The sequence below is a fragment of the Xylocopa sonorina genome, chromosome 7 (genome assembly GCF_050948175.1).
Source record: "Xylocopa sonorina isolate GNS202 chromosome 7, iyXylSono1_principal, whole genome shotgun sequence".
NCBI classification, from domain to species: Eukaryota; Metazoa; Arthropoda; class Insecta; order Hymenoptera; family Apidae; genus Xylocopa; species Xylocopa sonorina.
Window position 1 is genome coordinate 8,400,044 of NC_135199.1, and position 27,729 is coordinate 8,427,772.

Genomic DNA, 27,729 nt, shown 5'->3' on the forward strand with positions numbered 1-27,729 from the left:
AATAGTGATCTTTTTTTTCTTTTTCAATCGTTTCTAGATATATTGGTATACAGAACTAGTATCAAACTCTAACAGAATCGAGCTACGTAAAAATTGTTCCAACCGTTTCGGAGAGATATGCATTTCACTCTGCGCCAACTCGGCCCTATTTTTAGAGCCATTTTTCCTTCTTTTGCCCCTTTTGTATGTATTTCATCGTTTTAGGTAAAATCTCGAGCTCCTTCTCATAACGCCCCCAAAAATCTTGCTCTTCTCAATATTATTATCATTATCATCTTCATCATCATCATCATTTTATCATTATCCGTTAGGTAATTTATTTCTCCTCGACTTAACAAATCCCGAGCCGCGCCAGCGTATGTTACTCTTACAATTAAATTATATAATAAATTCATGATTTAAGCAGGGTTTCGACCGATTGCAAACTCTCTTCATTTAAAATATATATCAATACTTGATTCCTTGCAAATTGCGCACACATCAGAAATAAAATTAGCATCTTCACACCGTCATTCATTACGCTACGCACAATTAAAACTAATTGTAAACTACAACTGTCGATAAGAAATTAAAAGGGATCATCCATTCCAATGTAAATTTTCAAGTTAACTCTTCTTTTTAACAACTGCTTGAATATCATTCTAAACGTTGATTGCTAAATAGACGACCGTTTGAAGAAATGATAGCGAAAAAGTTTTCCTTCGTGTGATTGCTCCACTGTGTGTATGTGTGTGTATGTGTGTGGGATACGATTTAAATGCTCAAATAGAACCTACCATAGAAAAACGGCATATGTCGTTGGCAAATCGTTGCGAATGTTTTCCTCTAAAACTGTTCATCGTCAATCGTCGACGTGTCTTTTTTCTTTTTTTTAGGCAGTTAGGCGAGTCAGTACTTTCAGTTGTGTAATTCAAAATGAAAAGTTCTCATCTAAAACGGTACGGTGAATTGTGATACTGAAAGTATATAGGCTTATCATTAGGCTATTGTTAAAAATTGTTTAAACTCTATATATAATCAATAGCAAAAGACACTTCTTGATATAAAGGAGATACACATAAAAAATAATGCAGTCGCTTGCTTCTGACGACTTTTTCTCAAGATGCATTGGTTGGTTTCACCTAATGTATTCCCTTTTTTTATGTTCCTTTCCTTTTCTGTAAAGCTGATTTCGATTATCATCGTCACCGTACGCTATTAAATTACAGTAAACGGCACTATAATGTGTAAAACGTTACTGCATATATATATATATATATATATGTATATATGTATCGCAGCGGCAATAGTATCGATGCAAGTAGATAAAAGTAGCGATTTCCTGGTCAGTTCAGAATCATTGGATGATCTTCTTTTTGTCGTGTTTTCACCATCTTTCTTGATATTTTCGATAAGTACGAAACACACGATGTTAAACGAAAAAGAAAAAAAAGAAAAAAAAAGAAGAAATAATGGGAAAACTGTCAGAGATCATCCAATGAATCTGGAATCCCCAAAGTTCATTTATTCTATATCATATATGAAAATCAATCGTACGTTTTGGTCAGTGTGAAAAAATAAAAGTAATAATTCTTATATTCTGCAAACTACTGTGGACCACGATAAGATTGATATTGTTTCTTTGTATTTGGTTGCGTTCTTTTTTTCCCATTTGTTTCCTCTGGTTCATCGCACGTAACGTATCTATGTGGTGTGTTCTCTCGCATCCGCTATTTTACTCGAACAAATCTCAATAAAAAACTCTCTCGGTGCAAACGAATCGTAGAGGAAAACAGAGGCATGCAGATGAATTCAGAGAAAACGAGGTCCCCTTTTTTCCTGACCTAAGTTAGATATCTTGAAATCCTTAATTTTCGTTCCCGTTTCTGTTTCCCCTTTGTTTCTCGAAATTATTCCTCTCGTCTGCATAATGTCAATACTTCACGGAGACCGATACATAATGATCAAGCGTCGTGTAGCGCAACAAACGTAGTAGATCTTTGAATAGTGAAAATCAATAGAGTACTTATCTGCAAAATTCTTCATCTTCACGGGATATCAGTTTTACATTTTTATATATATATATATCTTTTTATGTATATATACGTATGTCAAAATTAGCTAGGGCCGCTAATTCAGCTTGATTCTTTTTCTTTTGAATCTGAAAGCAAAGAAAGGGGGGCTCGGTCAATAGAAAAGGAGGCTCGTAGTATTCGATTTAAGCGGTCGAATATCTCATTACCGTATGTCGGTAACAGAACGCCCGACAGCAATTACTTCCAGGAACAATATATGCTAGAGGAACTCTACTTCTACTTTTATTTACCACTATCAGATTTGTCTTCGGATGTTCCATTTGTCAGTTCAGGCTCTTTCTTCTTCTCTCCCTCCTCTGACTCCACGCTTGACGGTTTTTTCTCTTGGCTCTCTTGACTGGCGGCCTTCTTGTCTTTCGCCTTTCCTTTCGCCGGAGTCGCTGGCTTTGGCTTCGGCTCGAGACTCGGATCCAGCACAATCTTACCGATGTTCTTACGGTCGTGCATCTTCTGCATTGCTTCCGGAACGTCTTCCAGAGCCCACGTCGAATCTACCACGGGCTTTATTTTATCCTCGGTCCATAAAGAGAACACCCGTTCCACTGCTCGTCTCACAAACGCATGGCTTCCGTGCTGGTACATCAAGAGACGAAGGTTTAAACCGGACAGCGTTTTGTTCTCGTCGAACAGTTTGATGGGGGATACTTTGTCCACTTGCCACCACTGCAAAATAAATGAACGGTTCTCCAATATTATAGTGAAATATATTGTGATATTAGAAGGATGCTTTTTAAAATAGATCGATTGTTATAATAAAGTTCTCAAGAGTTATTTCCAGAGTAAGTCCCTTTTCTGATTAAACTAATGACGTCTATCGATAAAGCCCAAATGACATTACTGATCGCGCTGCTGAGAAGAAGCTCTTGGTCTCTCCTGTGACCACGTTGCTGGATCCATAAAGGATGTATTTCCCCATTGGTTTCAGCAAAGCGTACCCCTTGTTGCATTCTTCGCCGCAAAGGCAATCCAGGACGATGTCTACGCCCTCTGGAGAGATCCTGTGGAACAAGAGTGGATCGAAACAAGCGATAAAAAAGAGAACGCTGGTGATATATAAACGCGCTGCGGAAGAGAAACAGGATGACTTATAGAGTTCGTTACGCACTTCCTGACTTCGTTGCTATAGTCCGTGCCACGTTCCAGAAGATGGTCGATGGTCCCGGCCGCTTTCAATGCTTCGTGCTTTGATTTACTGCACACACCAAAGATGGTCACATCTTTCACGGTCTTGGCCAGCTGAACCACCGCTTGGCCCTGAAATACGAGTTCATTAATTGAATACTAATAAATGGAATAGAAGAACCTTTCTTTCTGCCGTTTTATTTCTAATAAGCACTCCACTTTATAGGTCGAATAATGTTTCACTGTATGCACGTCCTAGTTGCTATGGAAGTTCAGTGTGATCCAGAAAAATAATTTCAAATAAAGTAAAGGAATTTTAACTAAAATTTTAACTAAAAATTCTCTTGAAATTCTGAAGGAAAATAGAAACACCATGATAATTTCTAAAAACCACTTCAGCACCATATTGACTCAGGACCAACAGAGTTTTCGACCCTCTGTTCATACTTGAGAGTTCTCCATCTATATATTGCCCTATAATAATCCATACAAAAGACTAAACAGTTCACACGGACTTATTGGAGGATTTTATTGAAGCAAATTCCAACACCCAACAACTGTCTTCTACAAAAATTTATATACTCCATTGCAAAGGAATTTTTCAGGAGCATCTTTTAAAACTTCAGAAGCTACTAGGGGGCATGCTAAAATTATTTTTAGTTACACGGTCGTCTGTATCGCGTTCACCAAACTCGTAATCCCATTATGCCGTTGAACAGGCAGAAAAAGCATCCTCTGAAGTCTTTTCATCGTGCGACCACGAAACAGTCGGAACAGGACACACGATGGGATAGAAAAAATTAAAGCGAAGCTGCTGGAGATTTTCTCTCAACAGAAGCAGCATTCATTATTTCCGAGAATCGAGAGAGCTGACCGTTCTCTCTCTCTCTCTCTCTCTCTCTCTCTCTCTCTCTCTCTCTATCTCGATCTATCTATCTATCTATCTCTCTCTATCGTTCTGACTCTTCTCATTGCCTCTCCTCTCCGTTCCGGACCGTTGTCGAGAATTCGATACCCAATAACGTTGACCAATCCCAGAGCCTCGAGTGGCCAACAAGAAGAACAGAGACAGGGGAAGAAAGAGCGAGAGAGAGAGAGAGAGAGAGAGAGAGACACGCACACAGACTTGTAAGGAAGAGTAACAAGAATTTAAGAAAACGAAAAAATCGAAAGAAAGAAGTAGCAAGCAAAAAAGGAAAGAGAGCGATCGAGGGCCAGAATGTTAAGAAGCCGCTCTAAATTGTACGTCATAACATATTGCCGATCGTTTGAGGAGATCCTCATATTCTCCACTATTATTGCACTTTTCGTATACTGGTGCAGCAAGTGTATACTAATCAGTATAATCTACATTCACAATCAGTGACACATGTGGTCACTATGTTTGGGTATGCATGTGAAGAGGGTTCTGTATTTTAATAAGAGTTTCTTGTTCCGGTATCTCGAATTTTGGGCGCAAAGTAATTGCTCTTGGCGTGAACGCATTAGCGTATTCAGTTAAACGAGGATGACCTTAGCCACTCTAGGGGTAAGACAAAAAGTGGAACAAGTGCATGAATAATGCATTTAGAAATTAATTGGTAAAATAATTCTTATCAGTTGATCAAAACGTAAATAATTTTTGTAAATTATTTAGAAAATCCCACGTACATGTGAAGAAAAAATGATTGTTGCCAAAAAGTCTTGAAAAAGCTAATGTTCCGGAAGTTTCTCGATACGACCGTAACCGTGATCCCTTCCAAGCACATATCCCTGGAACCACCACTACAACCGTAATATTCTTTACGCATCACCGACACAACGAACATATTTCACACGGCTAAGCTGGAAGAAATGCCGCGTGTATACGAAACCAGTTGGCTCGACGAAGAGAGCACACGTATTCTGGGGATGACGGAAAGAGAAAATATATGAGCTCACAGGGAGTGGTAATGGTGGTGGTAAAGGGCTCGAAGAAAGAGAGGGAAAGTCCGACGTGATCAGGAAATGCAATTTTTCAAGTCAAGAGCTTTTTCCAGCTTTCCTCGTCTACGTGACTCGCCTAAACCTGCCTGATAATGATACACAGAGAAGAGTGTCTGATGCGCGCGCGCGTTCCCGCAAGCTCTAGGGAAGCAAGTCTCTAGAAAGATTCTTATTATTATTTTCCTATAGGCAAAAAAAGTGAATTATTTCTAATACGAAATAAAATCAAATTTCTGTCAAAGAAGGTAGTAAATTACAATCCCTGTTAGTTTAAAGCAATCGCCAGGTTTCTAGTTTGATCGCATACCGTGGAGTGTGAAATTGGATTGTGATCATTTAATGCAATTAGCCAATCACGATGAGGTCATCAGAATATACCAATATCTTCTACTAGTGAATTAGAATACCCTCAACGTGTTCAGCGATAACTAACAAAACACTCCACCATATGATTTACATTCCTGACAGACAGTTAGATTCCTTTCAGACATTTTTGCGAAATTCCTCATGAAGCGTACAATGTATAATTCTACAAAATTCAACCAGCTCAAAATCGAAGACGGCAGCACCACCTTTCGTGTGAAAGGTGCTTAAGGGCAACGTACAACACGTGTTGACGGTGCTACCATGGCGGCGGCGATGGTGTGGTGGTGCGGTCTCAGACGGGCGCGGCCCGTCACGGTGGTCGATGAGAGAACGAAGGGTTGCCTGGCAACCCTCACACCCCCCTCGTTCTCTGTGCACCAGCGGCAGCAGCATCCCCCGTAGATTTCGTCGTCTCAACTTCCAACGATGCTACACGATGCGTACAGAGGCTAGCGTAGAGTGGGAAGAGATCGAACGTGGAAGGGAGGAGAGTCGCAGAGGGGAGAAGACTAGCGGGGGCGATGTAGTTAGCTTCGAGTGTAACCTGTTGAGCCGTATTGATCCCGACGCGTACCCAGTTGCTCCCGCCTTCTTCTTCGACGACATTAAGAGAGAAAGCGCTCCACGGATGTGACTCGAACCGACTTCGCGAAAGGGGCAGTAACCTTGCACACGATGTCTCGATCCCCCACTTCTCCCTCTTTCTCTCTCTTCTCCCCCTTTTCTCCTTCTGTCTCGCTGGGTTGTAATTACTGCGCGACTCTCCCCTTTCGCTTTCCCGAAACGCGATTTTCACGGGTACATGTATAATCAACTGCAATAACGAGTGATTTATTTTTTGGTAGATTACTGGTAACTAGGGGTGTGACAGTTTGTGGTAATATTGTTAGTAATAATAAGATCGTGACATTTTGTATTTTTAAACGGGTGTCTTAGGTATCATAATTCTGATTTTGTAGTTAAAAATTTCAAAATTCTACTTACTGAATTCCTAACGAAAGACGAAATAAATATGCTGTTTCTCTCAACGATTAAGCGAGTGCATACAAGCGATCATAAGCGACGCAGAAAATGCTCGCTAATCGACCGTGCCAATCTTGACAATCAACGAGCAGTACACACAATCGACACTCATCAAACGGTCGCACAATTAATTCGATGATCTTCCATTTTCGAGAGTACAATTTCGTAACGTTCCTTTTCCACATACTTCCTGGCTTCATTCAATTTCTAGCATCGTGCATACAATTACATTAGTTCGACCCCTATTTTCTTACTTGTTCTCCAGTGATACTTATCCGTTCGTTCACTACGTTTCCATGATTATTATATCTTCCTTATCGCGTGTAACGTTAACAGAAAACTTACCACACCACCACCGGCGCTGTGAAGCAGTAGACTCTTTCCAGGCGTTAAATTGGCCAGCTCGAACAGAAGAATGTAAGCGACGGTGTAGTTCATTGTGATCGCCGCTGCGTCGAGGTAGCTCATTCCGGTTGGTAGCGCGAAAACGGACGTGGCTGGCACAGCGACGAGCTCGGCCCACGCCCTGTGATCAGGAAGCGCAACCACTCGATCGCCCACCTGAAAGTAAGTAGCCAAATGTTTCCTGTTCGTTAACGTTATTACCATTTTTTCCGTCGTGATTTATATAACGTTCGTACATTTTTCATAACGCTGTTACGGTAACCCTAAGGGCATTAGAAGTATCAAACTTACGTTATTAGTATAGTTAGCTCAGTTGGGGAAGCGTTGACATTTGATTTAAACTTTAAATTGGAAAATTATCTTCTTGATCTCCCTTTCCCAAATACAACGGGGTTCAAATTCTTATCCCCGATTTCGTAGATATTTGGCGTTCAATACCGTCGATTCACACCCTATTTCTTACCCCACTTTCGGTAGGTCTCCTAAACCCCTGGCAATCTCTTCTTAAACCTAATCCAGATCAAAGAAATACCTAAGATTATCCTCTAGAAACTGGAGGATATATCTTACACCGTTTTCCCATTTATCTCCAAATATCTATATTCCAAAAGTAGTCCTCAATCTTAATCCGAACCAGTGAAAGGTATACCCTAGCAAACAGGGGATATTTCTTATATCATTTCTTCTATCGATCTCTTCGATCGTCTACGTCCAAATAATTACTTCCCCTCGAACGACGATCAACCATTCCCAAATGAGAACCCCTGCGAGGCAGATTATCCCATAAAGGAGTGTATAAGTGAATAAAACAGAGAGAGAGTACACCGCCACATATAAACGCAACAATGCTAAGAACTCGAGGAAGCGAGCCAAGGGGAAGTAAAGTCTGGGTTAGGGGGCGCTAGAAGCACAAGTATGTTGCAACGAACACTTTCAAGTTCATATTCAACATTTATAGATTTTTAGCGAGGAAATTTATGTTGCAGATTTGGAGCGGCCCTCATTAAAATAAAAATAAGAAAGAATAATCACTTATATAATTAGAATTCCACGATCGAAACGCTACCAATTTCTCAAGTCCATTACAAATATTCTATCACGAAAAAGTTCCTCTATTTGCACGAGCATTAACGTGTACAATCGCCACACACGCTGGCCGGTCGTTTACACGTGCTGTGCTCGGATATCTGACCCTAAAGCCTTAAACCTGGCCTCCTACTTTTCCTCACCCCTCGTGACCTCGAGGAGTTTTGCGAGTCACGAAAATAGACCACCCCAGGATGTAAAAGGCAGCGGGAACGGAGGAGAAAAAGCCGTTTTTCTGCGGCGTCTCCCAAGTCACGGACTCGGAAAAGTACCGTGGGACTCCACCCTTGCGGGAAGATTAGTGGGTGAAAAATTCAAGGACGACAGGCGAAACACGGAACGACCATTTCGAGAACAAATTCTCTTCAAGCGAAGTACCATTTTGTTGCAATATGATTTCTTTTCCCCGTTTTCATTGATAATCTTTGCGCAATTCAAGTCAGCATCCTGTTAATCAAATGATACCGAATACTTATTTCCCCAGACATAAGCTTTAAATTACTAAGGATAACAGGTTTTATTGGATCATCGCGCGAGGAATGCCGAGTGTGTAAGCGTTGATAAAGCAGTAAAACTGGACCCACCAATTTGTTACAGATAGCTTATCAATTTTCGACAGTATCGGATCATATGTTAACGAGGACTGTTGTAGCAGATCGTGACCCTATAATCATCTTGTATTAGATCAAATTTCAAAAAGGGAGCAAACATAGATAATGATCTGCTTGTAGACATTTTTCTTTTGTTAATATTTAAATTAAAATTATATTGTAGACGCAGCTAACCCCGACATGCTAACATTTTATGAATAACTATATTGTACCCTGAGAGAAAGGATAATCAACCAACAAAAAAAAACGATTTGATAAGATAATAACGTTGACATTTTTGAACGCAATATTTTTTTAAGCCACGACAATGCGTCGCGTCAATGGCTCTGGGAAACGTATCAGACACGTCGTCCTGGCTCAAGGCGACCATGAAGAAATCGATGGCAATCTCAAAGCGACAACTATCGAGGCTTGACGATATCGTGCAGAAAAAATGAAAGCACTCCTCCACTTGACGCTAATTTACATTTATTATCTTATCGAGCGACCCTTCGAGTGTCCCTCCCTTTCATGCATATTTCACGGGATTGTTGGTAAATTATACTGGGGGGGGGGGGGGGGGGGGCTACTAGAGCTGAAACAAGTATGATTGAACGTATTTTTAAAATTACATTTTTTTAGGTTTCCTTGAGCTAGGTAATAAATAATATACATTATTATGGTATTACATGTAGTTCTAGAAATGGTTCTAAACGATTACTAACTGATAAAGTAATTGAAAGTATCGTAACAAAGTTTTCAACGTGCAACCGTTAGTTTCATCCACTTACTTTGAAGTTCTCAACGCCCTCACCAACTTGCTCGATATCACCTGCGCATTCGGATCCCATAATGAAAGGAGTTTTCGGCGGGGAATAGATAGCACCCTGTCTGGCCATCAGATCTTGGAAGTTCAGTCCACTGAAAACACACAGTTCCATGTAAAAAAAGAAAATTAGGATTACAATAATCTTTCAATGTACGTACAAACGATTACGAGTATAGTTGTTCGTATGGCGTACGTAGGTACGTGTTATTTTTTTAATGCTCTGCGTCATACAAGTAAACTTATCTGGTCGCAGATCGAACAATAATTACGCACATATAGAAACGGCGCAAGAAAAGACGTAAGTTTGTCAAGTGAATGAACTTTATCGTATTCAAATGCAAAACGTACTTTCAAGCAATGTTTTTGTTATAATTCTGTATATATTCTCCAGCAAAAAGAAATATACTACAGAAGACAATGTATTTATAAATTATAATGGTTACTCTGACCATCTATAAAGTAACTACAAAAGTTTAACAACCATTGATGACGCTAGAACATCGAACGGGTCATCGCATTACGATTTAACGAGTATATACCGCCCTATGCGCCTTTCCATCTCACCGTAATAGCAGTGAAAAAGACGGTAATCGATGTAGATAAAATATTCGTGGTCAGCATTCGCGTCGTTTTTCCAGGAAGCAACACACGAACAGGCGGCACAGGGGGTCGAAGGAAGCTTTGATAAAAGCGTGCGACGGCGTTGTTTCACGGTCCCTGTCGTGCGTCGCCGCGAAAGAGGCACCAGCCGCGCGTTGCGTGCGACGCCAGGCGTCGGTCTAGGCGTCCTGGCGCCTGGACTTACCCTCCCGTCTGTCGGCTGTGCCACGTAGGGTTAACGAATACTCGGAGGTAATCGTACACGTGCACAAAGAACCCTCTTATAGTGCGAAACAGCAATTTCAAATGATACACCAAGCGGTGAAAATTTGCGCGTTATCGAGCGAAACGAAACCTCCAGGCAACAAAAAGGATAACAGATTGAACGTTTAATATATTTTTTAGTAATGTAAAAAATCCACAAGCATACTTTTCACTTTGTTCCTTAAATAATTAAATATATTTGTGGAACGAGAGGCCTGTTTCTTATTTTACGGCTTGCCCTCTTGGTACGCATCGTATAACAAGATTTCATTTAACAGGCTACAAATTTTCGTGCTGTATTAGGGTTACTTGTATATATACACGAAGGGGAACGGACGTTCAGTAGCGTGGTTTCCACACGCGGCAAGTACGTATTTGAAACATTCTATTTCAGCCCCCTCTGGAACCCTAACGGCCAAGCGCACGCACAGAGATCGCGCGTATTTCGCTTCACGTGCGTGCGCTTCGATGCATTCATGCGTGACATTCTCGTCTCTTCGAGGCGTTATCATCGTCGAACCACCGAAACTGGAGAAGTCTATCCCCTACGAAAAAGTTCTCTATCTATATCTTTACGGACATATATTGCGTAAAAGAATGATCGAATCTTTGAGGATCGTTTTTGTACCGGACTCAAGCAGTAGGAGTCTTCATTTCTTGTTAAGTTTTAATGTTTGGAATAGTTGCCACCTCCAGGTAGACGGAGTTGATAAACGGACCTGGCCTTGGCCTCGCAAACCGCCAAAATTAGAAATGGCACATGGTAACGCAGCGAAAGAGATTGGCGGAGGTGTATACAGGCAAAGAGGATGGAGAGGAAGTGTCGGAGGTCTGCTGTACAGTTGTCTCGAGCGGAAATGGAATAATGCAATTGTCTCTCCCTATCAGTGGGGGATTACTCAGTTCTCTACAAATACACCGAGGAATGAAGAATTTTTTAAGTATGCGAACAGTATTCATTTGTGGCTCGCCTCTTATCGGCTGTGCCGCTTTTTAAAGTGAATACTATAGAAACGCAATGGTAAACAGAGGACCTGTTATCATTCGCTTTCTTTCGCAATTCACAGCTACTGTAATTTTATGCTAATGATCAACCATAAGCATCGTTATTGCGTTGTTATTATTAACCTTTTACGATCCGCATCAACCTCGATAACTTCTATTCCAACTGGCTGGTAATCGATAAGCTATTTATAGAAACTGTTCTCGATTTAAATATTTGTTTGTGTAAAAAGCTGGCATTTAAACAGAAATAGAACGAAGCCTAGTCCGTTGTAGGCCCGGGCAAATTGAACGCCTTCAATTTGGCCAAACGATGAGATCCTGCATGTAATAAATAATTGTATATTATTTAATATTAAACCTCGCACGATTATTCAATATATTATACAACTTTGTGTCCTTTAAATTATCGTCTAAAGCGACTGAATCATTCATGAGATTCTTCCGCTTCAGTGCGCCAGGGATGCTAAGCGAACCGCTTAAGAACATTAAACTCGCGTTACTTATTTCTTCGCGGCCACTTTCCTGCCTCCCATTTTCCGCTTTCTGCGATACGCTTATTCCTGGAATGCGAGAGATCATTTTCGCAGAGCACAAATAGGTGTTTGAAAAAAAGCTGCCGAGTATCTGCTGGATTTTGTCAACAAAGTATACTCTAAAACTTTATCAACGACACGATTGCGTCGCGGAATTTCCCGCCGGCAATCGGTGCCGATGAGTCACCGCATTAAAAATTGAGAAGAAATATCTTGCAACGCTGATTGCATACGACAAATCGTCGTGTTATTGCAAATGTTTAACAATCGTGAATATCAACGTACAAACGTCTCTTTAATCTTTCAATACCTTACTTTTTCAATACTTTAATCTTTCAATAGTATTGGCCTGTTACTAACGTGTTGCTATTACTTTACAAGTTATTTAATTAATTATTGGACAATTTTATTCATCCCATAAGTCTCCCAGTGCTTGATACGAGGATAACGAAACATGGTTCTTTCTGCTCGAACGAAAATAATCTCCAATGCACATTATTACCGTGTCATTTACCAGGGTGCTCACATTCGCGATGAAAACAGTTTTCGACGAAAGCGGATTGAAATGCAACAATTGCACGCTCACTGGGTTTATCGACAAGCTGTCCGAGAAAATAGCAATGGGCACGAGTTGCGTTTCACTTTGACACGGTTTTAATGGATCTCGCGAAACCATATCCATCGCAAGACCAATATGAAACTATTATATTTTACACCTTTGCCTTCGTCCTCCGTCGACTTCCTGTCGTGTTGTCTCTGTGTCAACGGTACGATAAAAGTTGATCCTTGACTCGACACATGGATCTACCCAGTGGATAAATATTCTATCCGGCTAAGCAAATATGGCGGACTTACTACGAGCATCAACGACGCGTGAAAACGAACTTTTTTCCTTGTTGTTTGGTGAAACTCCCGGTGAAATTTGTGTCTAACATCCTGGCACATGTTCCACCGTTATCACTGGCGATTGAGTAAGTTGTACGTGATCTAATTAATCACGTGACGTGAAAAATGTTCATTCGTTGAACCGACGCTTGATCAGCCATCGCGTTTAAGGCGAAACGTATTTATTACAGGCGGCGCTTTTAAATGTACGTTCAACCTTTGAATTTCATCTGATAACAATCATGGTCATGAGTTCTATCTTCGAATTAAGTAAATACAAAAACTGTTATTACCGTTCCCATCGTCCTATTTTCGTGTGTGTACGTGTGCGATATTGTATACAATATATTGACACGAAAATCTAGTTATCGTGCGCGTAACGTATTTCTACGTTTTAGCAAATATTTGAGTATTTGCCTAAGCATAAATGTATGTAACCGCCACAGAGTTTTACCGGTGGGACAATTTCGTGAAAGTTATGCAATTCCTCGATCGAACGGTTTCCACCGCCCGTTGCGTAACGGGCAATAGCTTCCTCCGACTCCTCGTACGATCGCACGGCACCTTCTGGAGCATGACGCAAATCGCATACCGGAATTTAACCGAACCTCGAATCCAGCGCCAAATCAGATGAGAATGTTGAGGATCCAGAATGTAGTTAATACTCGATGGCACGATATCCTACGCTTTAAAACTGTTACGCGTTCTAATTGAAGAAACTCGTGTTCAGCGAACTTACACGCTTTCGAATTATAAGCTTTATCCTAGCGAAATCTAATAACCAATAAAGATGCGATTTTTTTGTACACTATAATCCTTGAAGGTAGCCAGTATACGTGCTCGTTTAATGCGATCGAGTTAAATTTTCAAGTTCTGTTTCTTAAACAGACGTGTACGTAACTTTCGAACGAGACTTTCACACTTTTCGACAATCAAACTTTCGAACGAAGTGTACAAATTTTTCGGATCAATTAAACACACGGCATGTTTTAGGTCTCCACTTTCTGATACTTTCTCGAGTGGCCATCAAAGATGGATTCGAACGTGAGGCGAGTTCCCAACATAGGGCGAAAGGGAAAAGGTTCCAGGAGTTACTGGAACTACTACGCGAGGCACGGCTTACGATCGCTTAATTCCTTTAAATTGCATGGAATTGAGGGGAATAATTTTCTCCATTCTTGGCACCGGCCAATTGTACGGGAGGAAGAACGGCGACCATCGTGGACGACGACATGCAACGACGCACCCCAGGGTCACGTACACCATGTGCGCGAGTAGAAAGAAATAACCAAAGAGCTGAAGAGAGACGAGGACTCTCGTACGAAGGGGCAGAGAAAGCGAACGAGATCAAGCGAATGTGTGTGTGTGTGTGTGTGTGTGTGTGTGTGTGTGTGTGTGTGTGTGAGTGAGAGAGAGAGAGAGAGAGAGACGATTGAAAAGGGGAGCAAAGAAGGAGTAAAAAGAAGTAAAAAGATGAAACAAAGAAGTTAAAAAAGAGAAACCAAAGAGATAGTCGAAAAGAGAGAAAAAAGAACGGAGCTGCTCCTGCACTTCGAAAAAATCGAGCTATCTTCCACTTGATTATTTAAATGTTCATTTCAAACTTTATCTGTTCAACACAAATTTTTATATATCACTATAAATATATAATATACATTCAAATCTTGTCATGCCTATACATATCCGTTCACCGAGAACGTAAGAAGGAACACTAATCCGCGATAGAAACGTTGAATGACGTGTAATAAAATTTGAGAAGCTGCTACTAAAGCTTATAATTAAAAACTGGACGAAACGAGTCACACAGTTCAATTTAAGTTTCGAGTTATCGAATGCTCGAAGCGCCGGGATCCCTCCATAAACCAGAGCGTGAGAGAACGGATCGAGCCAGGAGGAAGCACGCGTGTATGGGGGAGGGGTGGTAGGGAGGCAAGCGTAAAAGAAAAGAAAGAAGATATAAAGAGAATAAGCCCGATGAAGAGCGTGAGAGAGTTAAGTAGGTGACGAAGAAGAGGTCCACGCTTTGAAACGAGTGCGAGCAACATAAGACATGTACGTGTACGGAGAAAATAGGAAACGCGCGCAAAAAAGGGGAGAAGGGCACGGGTGTTTGCACCATCGCAACGTTACTATCGTTATTACGCGTTGTTACGTGATAGATGGCAATCGGATAGTACACTCGCGGAAGGAACGTAGTTGCTCGATCGATCGGCGAAGACATCGAGGCGCCTACAAAACCATAACTTCCCGACAGTCCCGACGAAATCGCATCCACGAATCTTGCGTGACTCTATATACACGCACATGGGTGGCGTTGATTGAACCTGCTGCGAAAGTGTAGCCCAGTTGTCCGATGATGGTCGTCGTTTGCCAGTTGTTACGAACGTTGCAGTTATCAGGTCGATATTCACGGAAGCCAGCCAGGAATTAAAAACGGCGCGCTCGAATCGATTTAATGTATTCTTCCCGCCGTCTTTTTCGTTTTTTAACAATTTATCTTTCTCAGCGAAGAGGCGGGGGTCGTTCGGTTCATCGTCGTTTATCGACGATATCGTTAAGAATACAGACAGATTTCATTATGAAATTCATTGAACTTTTTATCATAACGATTTAATTGTAACCGTTCCGTGGAATGTTAGGAGTTCTTTTTAATACTTTCCATTAAAATATAAACTGCCGTTCTTAAGTCACCACCGTGGGACTCGTAGCCAAGATGACGTTAACTCGTGATAATTAATACGTTTCTAAGTAGAAACGCGTTACCGCCAATTAGTTCAAAAGACTTTCATAGAACTTCCTAAAACGCTCGTCAAAGAATACAACAGAAATAAAATTGTTAGACCATTCTCGTAACGTTAGAAACTGGCTATTGGAGAGATTGATTTCATGTTTATTTTATCAAGGAAGGCAAGTCGTTAAATTTAACGCTACGACCCGTCCCGCGCGAAATCGAAGGGAATTTCAACTTGGTACATTCCTAATGACATGCTATTTGATCCAGAATAAGATATTACATGGTCGCGTGGCGTGCGCCAGACTTGATGGGGTTTGCACGGCGACACATAAGTAGTACGATTATTAGTACAAAGGGTCGTATTTCAGCGGTGGAAGGCACGCATGTATGCAGTTGCAGAACTGGCTATAAGACAAGTTAGAGCCGTGTAAAGCGTACACACAACAGTCGTTTTCATGACGTACGAGGCGCCCGCAATTTGTTTACAAGTTGCAAAGAGCGTCCAATCGCAACTCTTTGTTTTCGTACTGCGTCGAGAACAGATTGACGTACTATTCTTAACGAATACATCAATTATTAAGCCGCAACGAAACGGTTCTCCACTGGAGAGCAAAATGACATCAACTGTTAGCAACTGTTGCTGCTTCCTTTGAATAGGAAGAGATCTATTTCCTGATTTGGAAGATATTCCAGAAACTTACAAGGTATCATGGTTTCCAGAACGTTACGACGGACAGAATGGAAAAACACGAAGCAGAAAAACAACAGAAAAGGCATATAAGCATGCAATAATTATTTTGCACGGAGATGACCCCAGCGACACAACAGAGTTATCAATTGTTTTCAAATGAAACGAGAATACCGATATACGTAAGTGTTCTTTAGTACTTTTTGCCGACCTTTTCAGCCATCGTTGTATGCGTCGTGTATATATGAATTTTGATCGAGATGAATTGCTCCGTAGAGAGTGATTTTCCTAGCTCCTTCTATTGGCCAGGCATTGACCTCCATGGATGCTGGAACTCGCGATAACTTGTGCCATATTTCTGAACAGAATTAATTGAAGTCGCGATAAAACGGACGGAAGACAAATTGTTCCTTACGCGAACATTCTAAATTCTCATCAAAAGCTCAGGTTCGCTTGGACGCCTTCAGATTCATTCTCATGGGTGGTGATGGCGCTTCCTACACTGTCCAGCAGAGGAATACCCATCAATCCCCAATCTCTTCCTGCCCAGCCATCGATTCTTTCAAATATATCAATCTTGTTCACAATTGGAACCCTCATGGGGTTCATCTCCCCTCTGGATGCCATACTGCGTTTATATTGGACCCTACAACGTGGTATCACTGCGGCCTGCGTTATGCCCATACCGTAGGGAGGTTTAATTTGCTTCCAGGAGCAGCTTGGCTGCAGGACTGAAATAGATCCTTCACTCTGAATGTGTCCTCGCATCCAAAGGTCACGCAGAGACGGTTTGTTGTACAGGAAGTAGTCAGGATACGAAATTTATTCCCCTCTGTTTCCTTTTTCCATTTCCACGACCTCCTGCAGCTGTTGAATATACCATTTCCTCGAATTTCGAGTCTGGTAAGTGGTTAACTGCATTAGGTGTGTTGATTTACGCGATATATAGATGGTGGACATTTTTGCGAACCAGATCTGATCAGATGTGGGATGCGAACGTGAACGTTTAGATTTCTGGTTCAAGTTACGCGTCTAAGTTTTGTTGGTTCTTCAATTTGGATTGCATTAATCGTGTCGTTTAGTCTATTATTGGTGGTAGCCATTTTCGAATATTAGGGCCAGGGAGAAAGAATTCGTCAACGACCTGAATAGGCCAATTGATTAGAGCAATCCGTCAGGAAACGAAAGATCCGGGTTTGAATCCGGAGGTTTAGTTCACTCAACATACTGTATCAATCCATCTTTTTCTTGTTTAATATTGTGAATTCGATCGTAGGTAAAATTGTTTAAATTATAGGAATAAAAGTGATATACAAGTTATTATAATTGCCATGTTTTCTTAAATTAATATTAGGCAAAAGGAAATAAAGGTTCAATGTTCTGTCCATATCTTGAAACATCCGTACAATTTTAGAAACTTCATTATGAACAGATGTACATTACATTAATACTATTGCGATAACATATGGTAACACTCATTATAAGGAATATCTATTCGGTGGAAATGTACGCGCTGACGTCCAAACGAGACAACGTATTAACAAATTATATTGGAACAGTAAATACACTGTTCAATTTAACTGCACAGCCGTTGGATATAATCCATCAAGAATGGAAAATTATTAGCCAAAGTAAAACCGGAAATCATGCGCCACGATGTAAATCAACCATTTACACGCTACATTGAGTCTCTAATTACACGGGACACTTACTTTTCCGTGACTATGAACACAGGAAATTTTGAAGGCAGTGTCAAAGGTTGCCAAACAGCCGAATCTATTCGAAAAAAAAGAGAGTACACGAAACTAGTGGCTTCTATACTTTTTGCATATTGTATGTTCTTTGAAAAAATTAATTTCATACAGAAGGAAAAATAAGAATGATAAATACTAGTGTTCTATTATTAGGACGATTGTATATACAATTCAAAATATTTTGGTTAGTCGTGATCTATTAGAACACCCCGTACATAACTAGCCAGATGTAGGCTCGAAGAATTTAAACGGTAAGAACAGCTGCGGGTCCAAACGCGAGCTGTTATTGTTTTTGTGACTCATGAGTGGCAATAGCGGAATGTCAACAGAAGTGTCGTTTCTGTTCGAACCATTTTACGTTGTACACACTTTCCGAGCAACCCTGCTTTGGCAGCCTTTAAGACGTACGATTACATTTCGCCCTTACTACACACTCACATTAATAGACGGTGCAGAATTGTTCTGTAAAATGAAAATCTCGTCAACGCAGAAAAATGATCAATCAAAGAGAAAACAAGAAGATTACCAGAATCTATTCGAAATGATAGGACACAATTCATGCTTAAATTGATTTAACATTTTCAAATAAATTTCGTATTCAACGATAGTTTGCTACGTTTTGAAAGTCTTTTAAGGGAGGTATCTCTAACTAACGGGGAATCTGCAGAATTTCCAAGTCCAGTCTAAAGGGTGGGGTTCGACGTATCATGGGGGTTCATGGTGTTCCATGAATTTCGTGCGCATGCATACATATTGGTGTGAGTGTGCCTCTGTGTGTGCACGGTAGGGGGTGCAGAAAATACGGGTGTGGTTCGATCAATACGGACATCTCATGGATCTATCTATTTTATAATACAACGAAACTTGATGCATTCATTTTTAGGATTTCGTGCAAAGTATTTACCAAATCGTTACGACGTGTAAATGAAATTTGTATAAAAGAATAAAGAGGAACGTTTAAGGGGCTGAAAATGTAGAGAAACATCAATGAAACCTACAATTTACTTTACCATGTTTCGAAAGTTCTTAACAATTTCATCAACGAAAAGAAAAAGTACGTCGAGCAGATGTTGCTCGAAGTTATTTTTATATCGTAAGCCACAAGATGCCCCTGTGTAGGTTACGCTCAGAAAAATCGTCGGTAAAGCCCGATGGAAATGGGGCTTGTACAGAGAAGTGATTACTGTATATCGACTGTTGAATGGTATCCGTTCAGTTTCCCATAGCCACGATAGTAAGACCTCGTTAACTTGATAAACCCGGCTAGTCAGAAATAATGGCGTCTTTCATTTAAACGCGCTGAGAGAGTTTGCGTGGCGAACTTGGTGCACAAATACCCAATATATACCGCCAGCAATCCCGTCTGCGTTTTGTTTCACGCGTTGCACGCGCGTAAAGTGAGTTATGCTTGTTCGTAAACTTCGAATGTTTCCCTCGAATAAAGCGATACTGAATTTTCATAAGCGGTTAACTGATTTAGAGCGAACGTACATTCAGATGATTCTATTGAACCATTTCATAAGTCGCGTTACATGATTATACGTGACTCATTTCGTTGTATCAAATGAAACGAGTAATCTCAAAGACTTAAGTACTAAAAAATTGTATCGATACTCTTCTTGACTCTTCACTTGAGCATATGACTCATCTTTTATTATTTGTAATAGGGTAAATATTATCGCAAGTGTGCATTTGAAAATTGGATCCATATTTTCCGGAAATATTCCTAAAATCCACGAGAAATTGGAATTCCTCTAACACGAGCTCCTTTCACTGTGAACTTTTTAGCTGAACAGAAAAATTTCTACACACTTTTACTATCAAATACGCTCTGTTTAAACTCAATTTTTCTTGATATTTTCCTCGATAATTGCGCAACAATGTTACGAAATAGTGAAAGGACAGACCGTTCGCTGAAAGAATAAACCCTCGCGTGCGCATTTTCGAGTCCACGATGGGAGAAATTGCGGAAACACACGAGGACAGGACCTCGGAATTGGGAAGGTGGAGTAGCGTTTACTCAACTGGTATTCAAATATTAGAACGGTAAATATTTGATGTACAACTGTTTATTCGCGCAAAAAGTATACCGCTGAACGATAATTTCAGATCATTGTAGCTTATCGTAACACATATCCCCCCTCCCCCACCTCCTCTCATTAATATATTGACCAATATCGGTATCTCAAATTTAATTAACATTCACAACAAATATTTTCTAAGACGAATTTCTGTTCGCTCAATATATTTTCAATTTATCCCAATTAATTTTAACAATCATTGGCAGTTATTTTGTCGGGACAATTTCACATTTAGAATACTGATTACGCTGTGGTTTCACCGTCTAATTAACATTCGAACGAAACGTTGGCCCCGACGAGCTGTCGCAGTGAAAATCGATCCGAAACTGGCGCGCCCGTTAAATCAGTTTGAAATCGCGCTTGCTCGCTCTCACGAGCGGATTACAATAAGAGGATTAGAGCGTGTAGTTTCCCCGTATATAAATCTATTGTTTAAAGTTTGTCGCGCAACGCGGCAGGCTCGCGAATCGCTGCTGGACTCGTTGCGGATAATCAATCCTCCGGATAGCTTTTTCCCTTTCATACAAAATACTTCCCATTCTTATTCGCCATGGTTGATTATGGAAAAACAAAGTATTTTAACGGAAGCAACTGAAGAAAATAATCTCAATCGGTTTTTGTAAAAATCTACGATCTTAGTATTTACTAAATTATAGAAAATTCGGTATTCTTTTGGGGGCAAAAATAATGGTAATTCTCGAGAAATCGAAGGAAGTTAGAGAATAGCAGCTTCCCTTGTTCATATTTCGCCGTGTCGAACGGCTGATCCTCATGGTCGTTCGCGCAGCACGGTCAAGAGTCACGTAGATCGCGTTGTCTGAATCACACGCTTCACTTGTGACGCACAACCTGGCGAACACGGTATAATGGCGCGCGCGTATAGTCACAGCGTGGAAAATTGCATCTTAGAAAACCACGCGGATGAATTATCGCGTTACACTAATTCACTGTCCGACGATGTTACGCGTGTGCACGTAGTGAAACGTGTCCCCTTGGACAGTGGTAACGTTTTCAGCTGGGAAATAACACGGCTGAAAGCGTGAAAAAGTTTCACGGGGAATGATACCAGTTCGTATTTCTCGCGCGTACCTCCGATGAAATTTATGGTCCCGTTTGTTGTTCGCTGTTTCGCGCATAATGTAAAGTACTGCGATATTTCCTTTATCTATGCGCTTGCAGTTTTAGCGTGGCTTCTTCGGGCAATTATGGAAGTATACTCGATGGGACCGGGGAGAAAGCAAAGATAGTACTATTGTTGGCTACGATTCTTGTTACAATGGGTAGCCGTCAATTTTTAGTGACATTTCAAAAATCGAGGGAAACATTGTTTTTTCTTTTAAATTACATCGATTCGACGTTAGGAAAAAGTTGGAAACTTTGTCAGGAAAATGAAGCATTAAGAAACCAAACGAGCGCAAAGAAAAGAAACGGTTTCAATGTGTTCTGTTGATTCGTTAGACTTAAACTTTCGCGAGCGTAACAGAATGTGAGGTCAGTAAAATCCATTTTTATCGTGATTCATAGCGGAGAGAAACTTCGAAAAGAGAGTTATACTTAGAAAGCCCAATAAAGGAAAAAAGAAAGAAAAAGAAACCAACGACGATGACTGATAAAACTTTGCTTTATCTTGTTATCGATTGTTCGAAATACGCGCTCGAAGCTATGAGTAAGTTTCATATGAAACGTGTATGTGAACAATAGAAATTCTCGCAAATTAAACTTTTTCTGATAGCCTCTTCTACACGATATTAAAGTTGATATATCACGCAATGTTCTCTTATTTTAATTCATATCTTCAGTTCTGCTGCCATTTTTCAAATCAGAGTTATTCGAGACAAATATCCAGCTTTCATTCTATGGGAAAGCTCTGTACGTCCGTTACAATGGTTGAATAGTCATCGTTAGTATGCGTTTATATGGGTGTAGGGGTGAGTTTCCTTGGGGGTGGACAATGTGCCGTTTGAATAGGGTTTGGGAAGGGAAATTTTAGGGAATAGAACGAATAGAGCGCATTCGGGTGATTTAGTCTGACTAAACTTTTAGGGGGATGAAGTTTCTTACCATAAAAAGAAAGAAGTTGCAAAACAGAAAATTACTAAGCCCACGATGTCGCCGTAAAATGATATTGAGAGTTATTGCCGCGATTACTCTGAATCTGATAAGCAACCAATCGGTTATTGTCATCTGCCGACTTCACGACAATGACTCATATCTGTAAATGATCCCCATACCATAATTTCCCGTGTTTTATTACGCTTCAATTTTTATCTACACGACTATCTTACATTCACTTTTCCCTCGTTCTTTCAGCACACACTATACACGGTATTCTGTCAAATATATAATTAAGTACAATTCTTAAAATCTCTCTCGTTATGTTTTATGTTATTCAAAAAACAAAAGGAAAAAAATGAGTAAGAGAGAAAAAGAAAATGTTCATTTTTTTTCTCGAGAAGTGTACCCTGTCTAGTTTTTACTCTTCCCGCATCGGATGAACCACTTATAAACCATACCCATTTCCGGTTCCAACGGACGGTCTTCGAGAGCATATAGAAAAACTCGAAACGAGAAAATATCTCAGGCAGGGATTCATCTCGAACTGCACTACAGTAAACTTTTTCTGCTATATACTGTGACTCGTTTCTCATTAACCATTACCTACTTTTTAATCTACTACGTTGTAAATTGAATACCTAGAAATTTACATATACAAACGTTTTTCTACATGCTTTCAAATACTCGTGTATAAAAATAAAAAATACGAACGTAATATAATTATAGGACGCGAAACACATACCAACTCATAATAGTTGTATTTCATACTAAGAACTCATTCTAAACCTTTAAATATTACGTGATAACCTAACCCCTGCGCCTAAATATACGCGTGTAATCTACGAATCATATTTCTTTCAATATTATTCGTAATAAACATCCGTTACGGTGCAACAAATACGCCGTTCCAATTTCACTGGGTTGGTCTGTTGCCAACTAACGATCATTGGCGCTTGCGGAGATTGGAAATTTTCAAATGAGAGCTGAATTGTCTAGAGCGCAATCATCGGTGTCTATGCGTCGGAGACGAAACGCTTCTCCGCGCAGGCGTACCAATGTAATGAAAGCTTCGAGTTCCCATCCCCCTTTTAAATCACTTATACCTTTCTAATTTCTGCAATTTCTTACTATTATCAAAGATCAAAGTGAAATTACTAATACGATATTGATATGATACAAATGGATACAAATCAATAATTTCCAACCTACGTTCAACATACTTTTACTTTACTTTTTATATAAAAACCTTTTTATTGTAGAAAGCTAAATCAAAAGAACCAACTATTTGCCCGTCAGCAAATATATCCTCGCAGTGATATTTATCGACAAGCATTTTCTAAGGGCAATCGAATTATCCAAAGTGCTCCGGATCTCTCCCAATGATTTCAAGCGCAGCACTCTTCTCTGGGCGCGTCGCGCGCACACGCAGGGGTGCCAGCAGCGGCGTGTAACGAACGTCTGTATAGCCGTGCAGACAAATTCATTCGAACCAGCATTGGCAGCGTGATATCTTTCTATGGGGGCTATTTTCTCATCAATCCCAATCGCTTTTATGAAACGTGACTCACGCGTGAAAAGGTCCGCACGCCTTTGGCGAATCCGTTTCTCCCCCCCCGTATACTGTTATCCGCCACTACTTACTCCCTACCCCACCCCTTACACCCTCTCTTTTTCTCTCTCCCATACTACAAAGCACGACTACTTCGAGAAAAGAAAAAAAAGAACTTCGTTGAACTAAACTAGTCTGCAAAGTGTGAAAAAGTATTGTATATACTTAAAATCGATTACCTCACGGTCGAGAATCAGAAAACCAGCCTTCAATGTTTGGACGCTTAAATCGAGAGAGTTTGGTAACTCTTCTTACCTATGAGAATTTATAAGGAAGAATACAATACACTTTCGAATTCATATGAATAAATTGGTTTGATAAGAATAAAACTGTTTAGAACGGTATAATAATAAATACTTCGAGGAGACTGCTAACCGCGGAGATAGTAAGATTACCGGAGCACATGTTGAGAATACTTTTTGTCTCCCCATAATGCAACCATGGAGAGAGTGATGCGCAAGTAGTCATACGGATTTCACGAACCTTCCGATGTTTTCTAGAAACAAAGTTCTGCGTAGAAGGATATATGTCTATACTGCCGCAAAAAATTACAAAAATATGTTGTAATATATTCAATGCAAAGTATTTGTCACCATTTTTGTTCAGTCATAATTGAATGTAGTGTAAAATACTGCGCGGTGTAAATTGCTCAGGGTAAAAGATAACATTAGTTTATCATTTGCAAATTTTTCATACGCCGTTTGCAACGTAACATGCAAACGGGCAGAATTTATAAAAAAAAATCAAAGAATGCTTCCACCGTGAAGAAAAAACGTAGAAACGTGAAAGTAAAATTTATATAGATCGTATTAGACTTCATTAAAGTACAAATTTTGAAACTATAACTATTTCATGTGAATTGTGTGCACCACGTAACGCGTGAACGTAACGCATGAAATAATGCGTTCCCTAATATCGTTGTAGGCGCATGCATTAACGGCATGCTTGTCTATCTAATAATCCTTTTTCCCACGTCTGAATTAATGGATCGCACCTAGAGCTATCAGTCGTGGTTTGCCAAAGCCAGGCAACTTCCGACGTAATATATACCCATGATTATAATAACGTTTTGATCCTATTTAATAAACTTTCATATGTTCATATGGGTACATGTTACATAATCGAAAACTCATATGTAAAATATTTACGTTGAAAATAAATGATCGAGATAAAAGGAAAAAGGAAAGTATGCACACGTACACTTAACAGTGATGGTATTACATTGTGAAACGGCTTATCAAACTTCGTTTTGCGTATATACGAACACATGCACCGACATTAAACGCACGGATAAGTATTCTATAAATGCATCCGCCTATTTAACAGGCAGGCTGCCTCACATCTTGACAAACGTTGGATACAATTTTTTCGATGCGTCGAATAATTTCTCATGCTGAGATTAAATAAAATAACCGTGATGCAAAGCGGCTTCCCAACAAAGACGCTAAGTTTTCTCGAAACTATGTTAGTATAGCGCAAAAAGAGTGCAGGAGAAAAAAATGTCAAATAAAATTCTTAAAAATGTATTACAATAGATTTTTGCGAAACTAATATTAATTTCTCTGCACCATAAGTTACCGCAGAAAATGATATTTATCAGAAACTGAATATGTTAATTTCAAATTAATTTTGTATGCAAAAATAGCGAGGGTACGAGTTTTAATATCGAATGGAGCGTGCACGTATGCGAGATCGTTAAATGTTTTTATTAAAATTCCAACGCATCCGTTATAAAATTACTCATCCGTTCCGTAGCGTAGCAATGAAATTCTAATTACCAGCGTCTCGGGGAACAGATACCACGCCTTAAATTTCAAAGATGCAATGGTACCGTAAAGGACTGTTTCACCTGGGTCAAAACCCGACATCGTATTTCTATTTTGTTTTCCGTTTCGGCGATTCACCTTCCTTCGAACAAATAACGAACTATCGAGACGGCTCGCCATCGATCAGAGCTCCTGAGGCAGCCGTATATTCAAAGGTATCGATTGAATTGTGAAAAAAAAACGATTACCATCGATCGCAAAATGCGAATGACTATAAAAGAACGTACGTATCTGTTTAAAAACCAATAGTATTTAACGGTCTTTAACTAGTTTATATTCGAGCAGGATAAGAGACACTATCAAAATGTCGCTTGATTCCGTTAACGTCACATCAATCTTAATTAACTTCCTCTCCGCTTAATCTGATTCGTTCAGATTTCAGAAGCGAAACGAGAACTTTGTATAGCGCATAAAAACCTAGTAATATCGATAGTGTAAAGCAACTGGTAATATAGCTGTCATTTGGTCATCACTAAACTATAGCTGCATCGATTAACATATTTCATAGAAACTTCATATCCGGAATCGAATTTCAGGCATATTTCATTATCAGAGAGAAAAGATACCTGTATATATAAATTCTAAGGTTACTTACCACGCTTTGACTCGAATGAGGACTTCTCCCTCGGCTAGGGAGGGCTCAGGCTTCCGGAGAGCCTTGACACTTTTCAGACCACCAAAACCATTCAGTACTATAGCCCGCATGTCCTTCGGTTCTGGCGTGGGTTTCTCTTCGCCGTTCTCCTTCGGTTTATTATCGCCATCGCCGTTCTCCTCGACTTTCTTTTCCTCTTCTTTGCCATCTTTCTGCTCTTCTTTCTCTGGCTTCGAAGGCGCCGCTTCCTGCGGTGGCTTTTCACCCTCGGCGGTCGGGCTGGTCTCGTTCTTGTCCTCTGCCATTTTTCCTTTCGGGTACTTTCGGTCTACTCAAAACGTAGCTCTGTCGTTCCGATCGATTATTTTTTCAGTTGAATCGCCTTCAGGTACTTTCGCCTCTGTGCGCTCAAAGATGGGCAAGGGAACAGCAGGTAGAAAGGAAGCCTCGATCAACCTCTATTTCTACCGCGTATCTAAAACCGTAACACGTTTACACCCGACGAGAGCCGATGTCGTTCTGCGCAATTTTCCGCCACAGTGGCAGGAACGCTTGGTGCCGGCTACGCCGGCCGGTAACGCGCGCAGTGTTGCCGTTGCTTAGCAACCGCGCACCCCTTTCAATCGACCAATAGCCGCGTTAGACGCCCCACCATCCGCTGTCACGTTAAACTACATCGCGCATAGTACGACAGGTGCCGCGAGTCGTGAACACTCTCTAGTAAATTTATATTCATCCATTTTCAACTACGATTTTCGACGATCGATCCACTCATCGATGCCCGTCATGTACCCTTTTAATTTCGTCGACCATGGTGGACATGATGCTTCCTGAAAGATGATTAAATAACGTTATTAAATCGCTAAAGTCTAACCTGTTTGTCGGACAAACAATTTTCATATATCAAATTATAACCGAGTTTACCACCCTAGTCAGTTTTTGAACGTCATATTTATTATGAAACGGATCTATATGAATTCTCGTAAACGACTATAATTTCATATTCAAGTACACAAAAGAGAAAAAAAATACAAATAAAGTTGTTTCTAGAGACAATTGCTAAGAAATATCAGATATTATGTCTGATTATGCAAAGTCTGTAGGGTCAGTGGTCGGGGTTACTTATTGCTGAATGCTCACATTCTTTTAACAACGTTCGAATAAAATTGAACACGTACGATTTGTTTCACGTGAGATCCACGATTAAAATCAATAAACATGTAAGATGGATATATATAGCGCGAAGATAACTTGAGTCGATAAAGTTGAACGCGATTTAACGTACACCAATTTCCAGAGACAACTGGTTTTTATCATTAAAAGTAGAATTATACAGCTGAAATATTCTGAAGCGTAATGGACTCGAGATTAAACGAAAATTTTTCGACTAGAAAGTATAATTGAGACGTTAATTTCAGTTATAGTTAGGGAGTAGCACGTGAAAATTAACTCGATACAATAAAAGGGCATGGAATCTGAAGGATACGCCTTTGTATCATGAATCAGTAGCGCGGATGAATCGAAGAAAAGTGGTTTCCTTCGCATCGATAACTAATTGCATCGTCGAAGAACAATGGGGAATGACCAATACACGTACATCTGTGTTCACAATATTTGAAAACAAGCTTTGAATTCTACT

At 40.2% G+C, this 27,729-nt stretch overlaps 1 protein-coding gene across 2 annotated transcripts; it reads right to left on the reverse strand.

The window, feature by feature from the left end:
* Positions 1-787: 787 nt before the first annotated feature.
* On the reverse strand, positions 788-26,669 carry LOC143425628 (synaptic vesicle membrane protein VAT-1 homolog-like). Of its 2 annotated transcripts, none has more exons than XR_013102058.1 (7): positions 26,091-26,669; positions 9,424-9,553; positions 6,897-7,112; positions 3,181-3,329; positions 2,914-3,073; positions 2,222-2,738; positions 788-2,140 (listed from the first exon to the last, which is right to left on the reverse strand). XR_013102058.1 is itself a non-coding variant. In XM_076898582.1 (7 exons), exons 1-7 carry the CDS (start codon positions 26,393-26,395, stop codon positions 2,115-2,117), a joined length of 1,419 nt encoding a protein of 472 aa, XP_076754697.1. In that variant the 5' UTR covers positions 26,396-26,646; the 3' UTR covers positions 791-2,114. The 2 variants fall into 2 exon arrangements, 1 of the variants encoding a protein (XP_076754697.1); XM_076898582.1 differs by having other exon boundaries at positions 791-2,140; positions 2,306-2,738; positions 26,091-26,646.
* Positions 26,670-27,729: the final 1,060 nt, after the last annotated feature.

Coding starts and splice junctions, on each gene's coding strand:
- LOC143425628 (XM_076898582.1), bottom strand. CDS start 26,395: ATGGCAGAGGACAAGAACGAGACCAGCCCGACCGCCGAGGGTGAAAAG. Junction 3,074..3,180: donor TATAGCAACGAAGTCAGGAA/GTGCGTAACGAA, acceptor CTTGTTCCACAG/GATCTCTCCAGAGGGCGTAG. Junction 2,141..2,305: donor CGAAGACAAATCTGATAGTG/GTAAATAAAAGT, acceptor CTTTGCTTTCAG/ATTCAAAAGAAAAAGAATCA.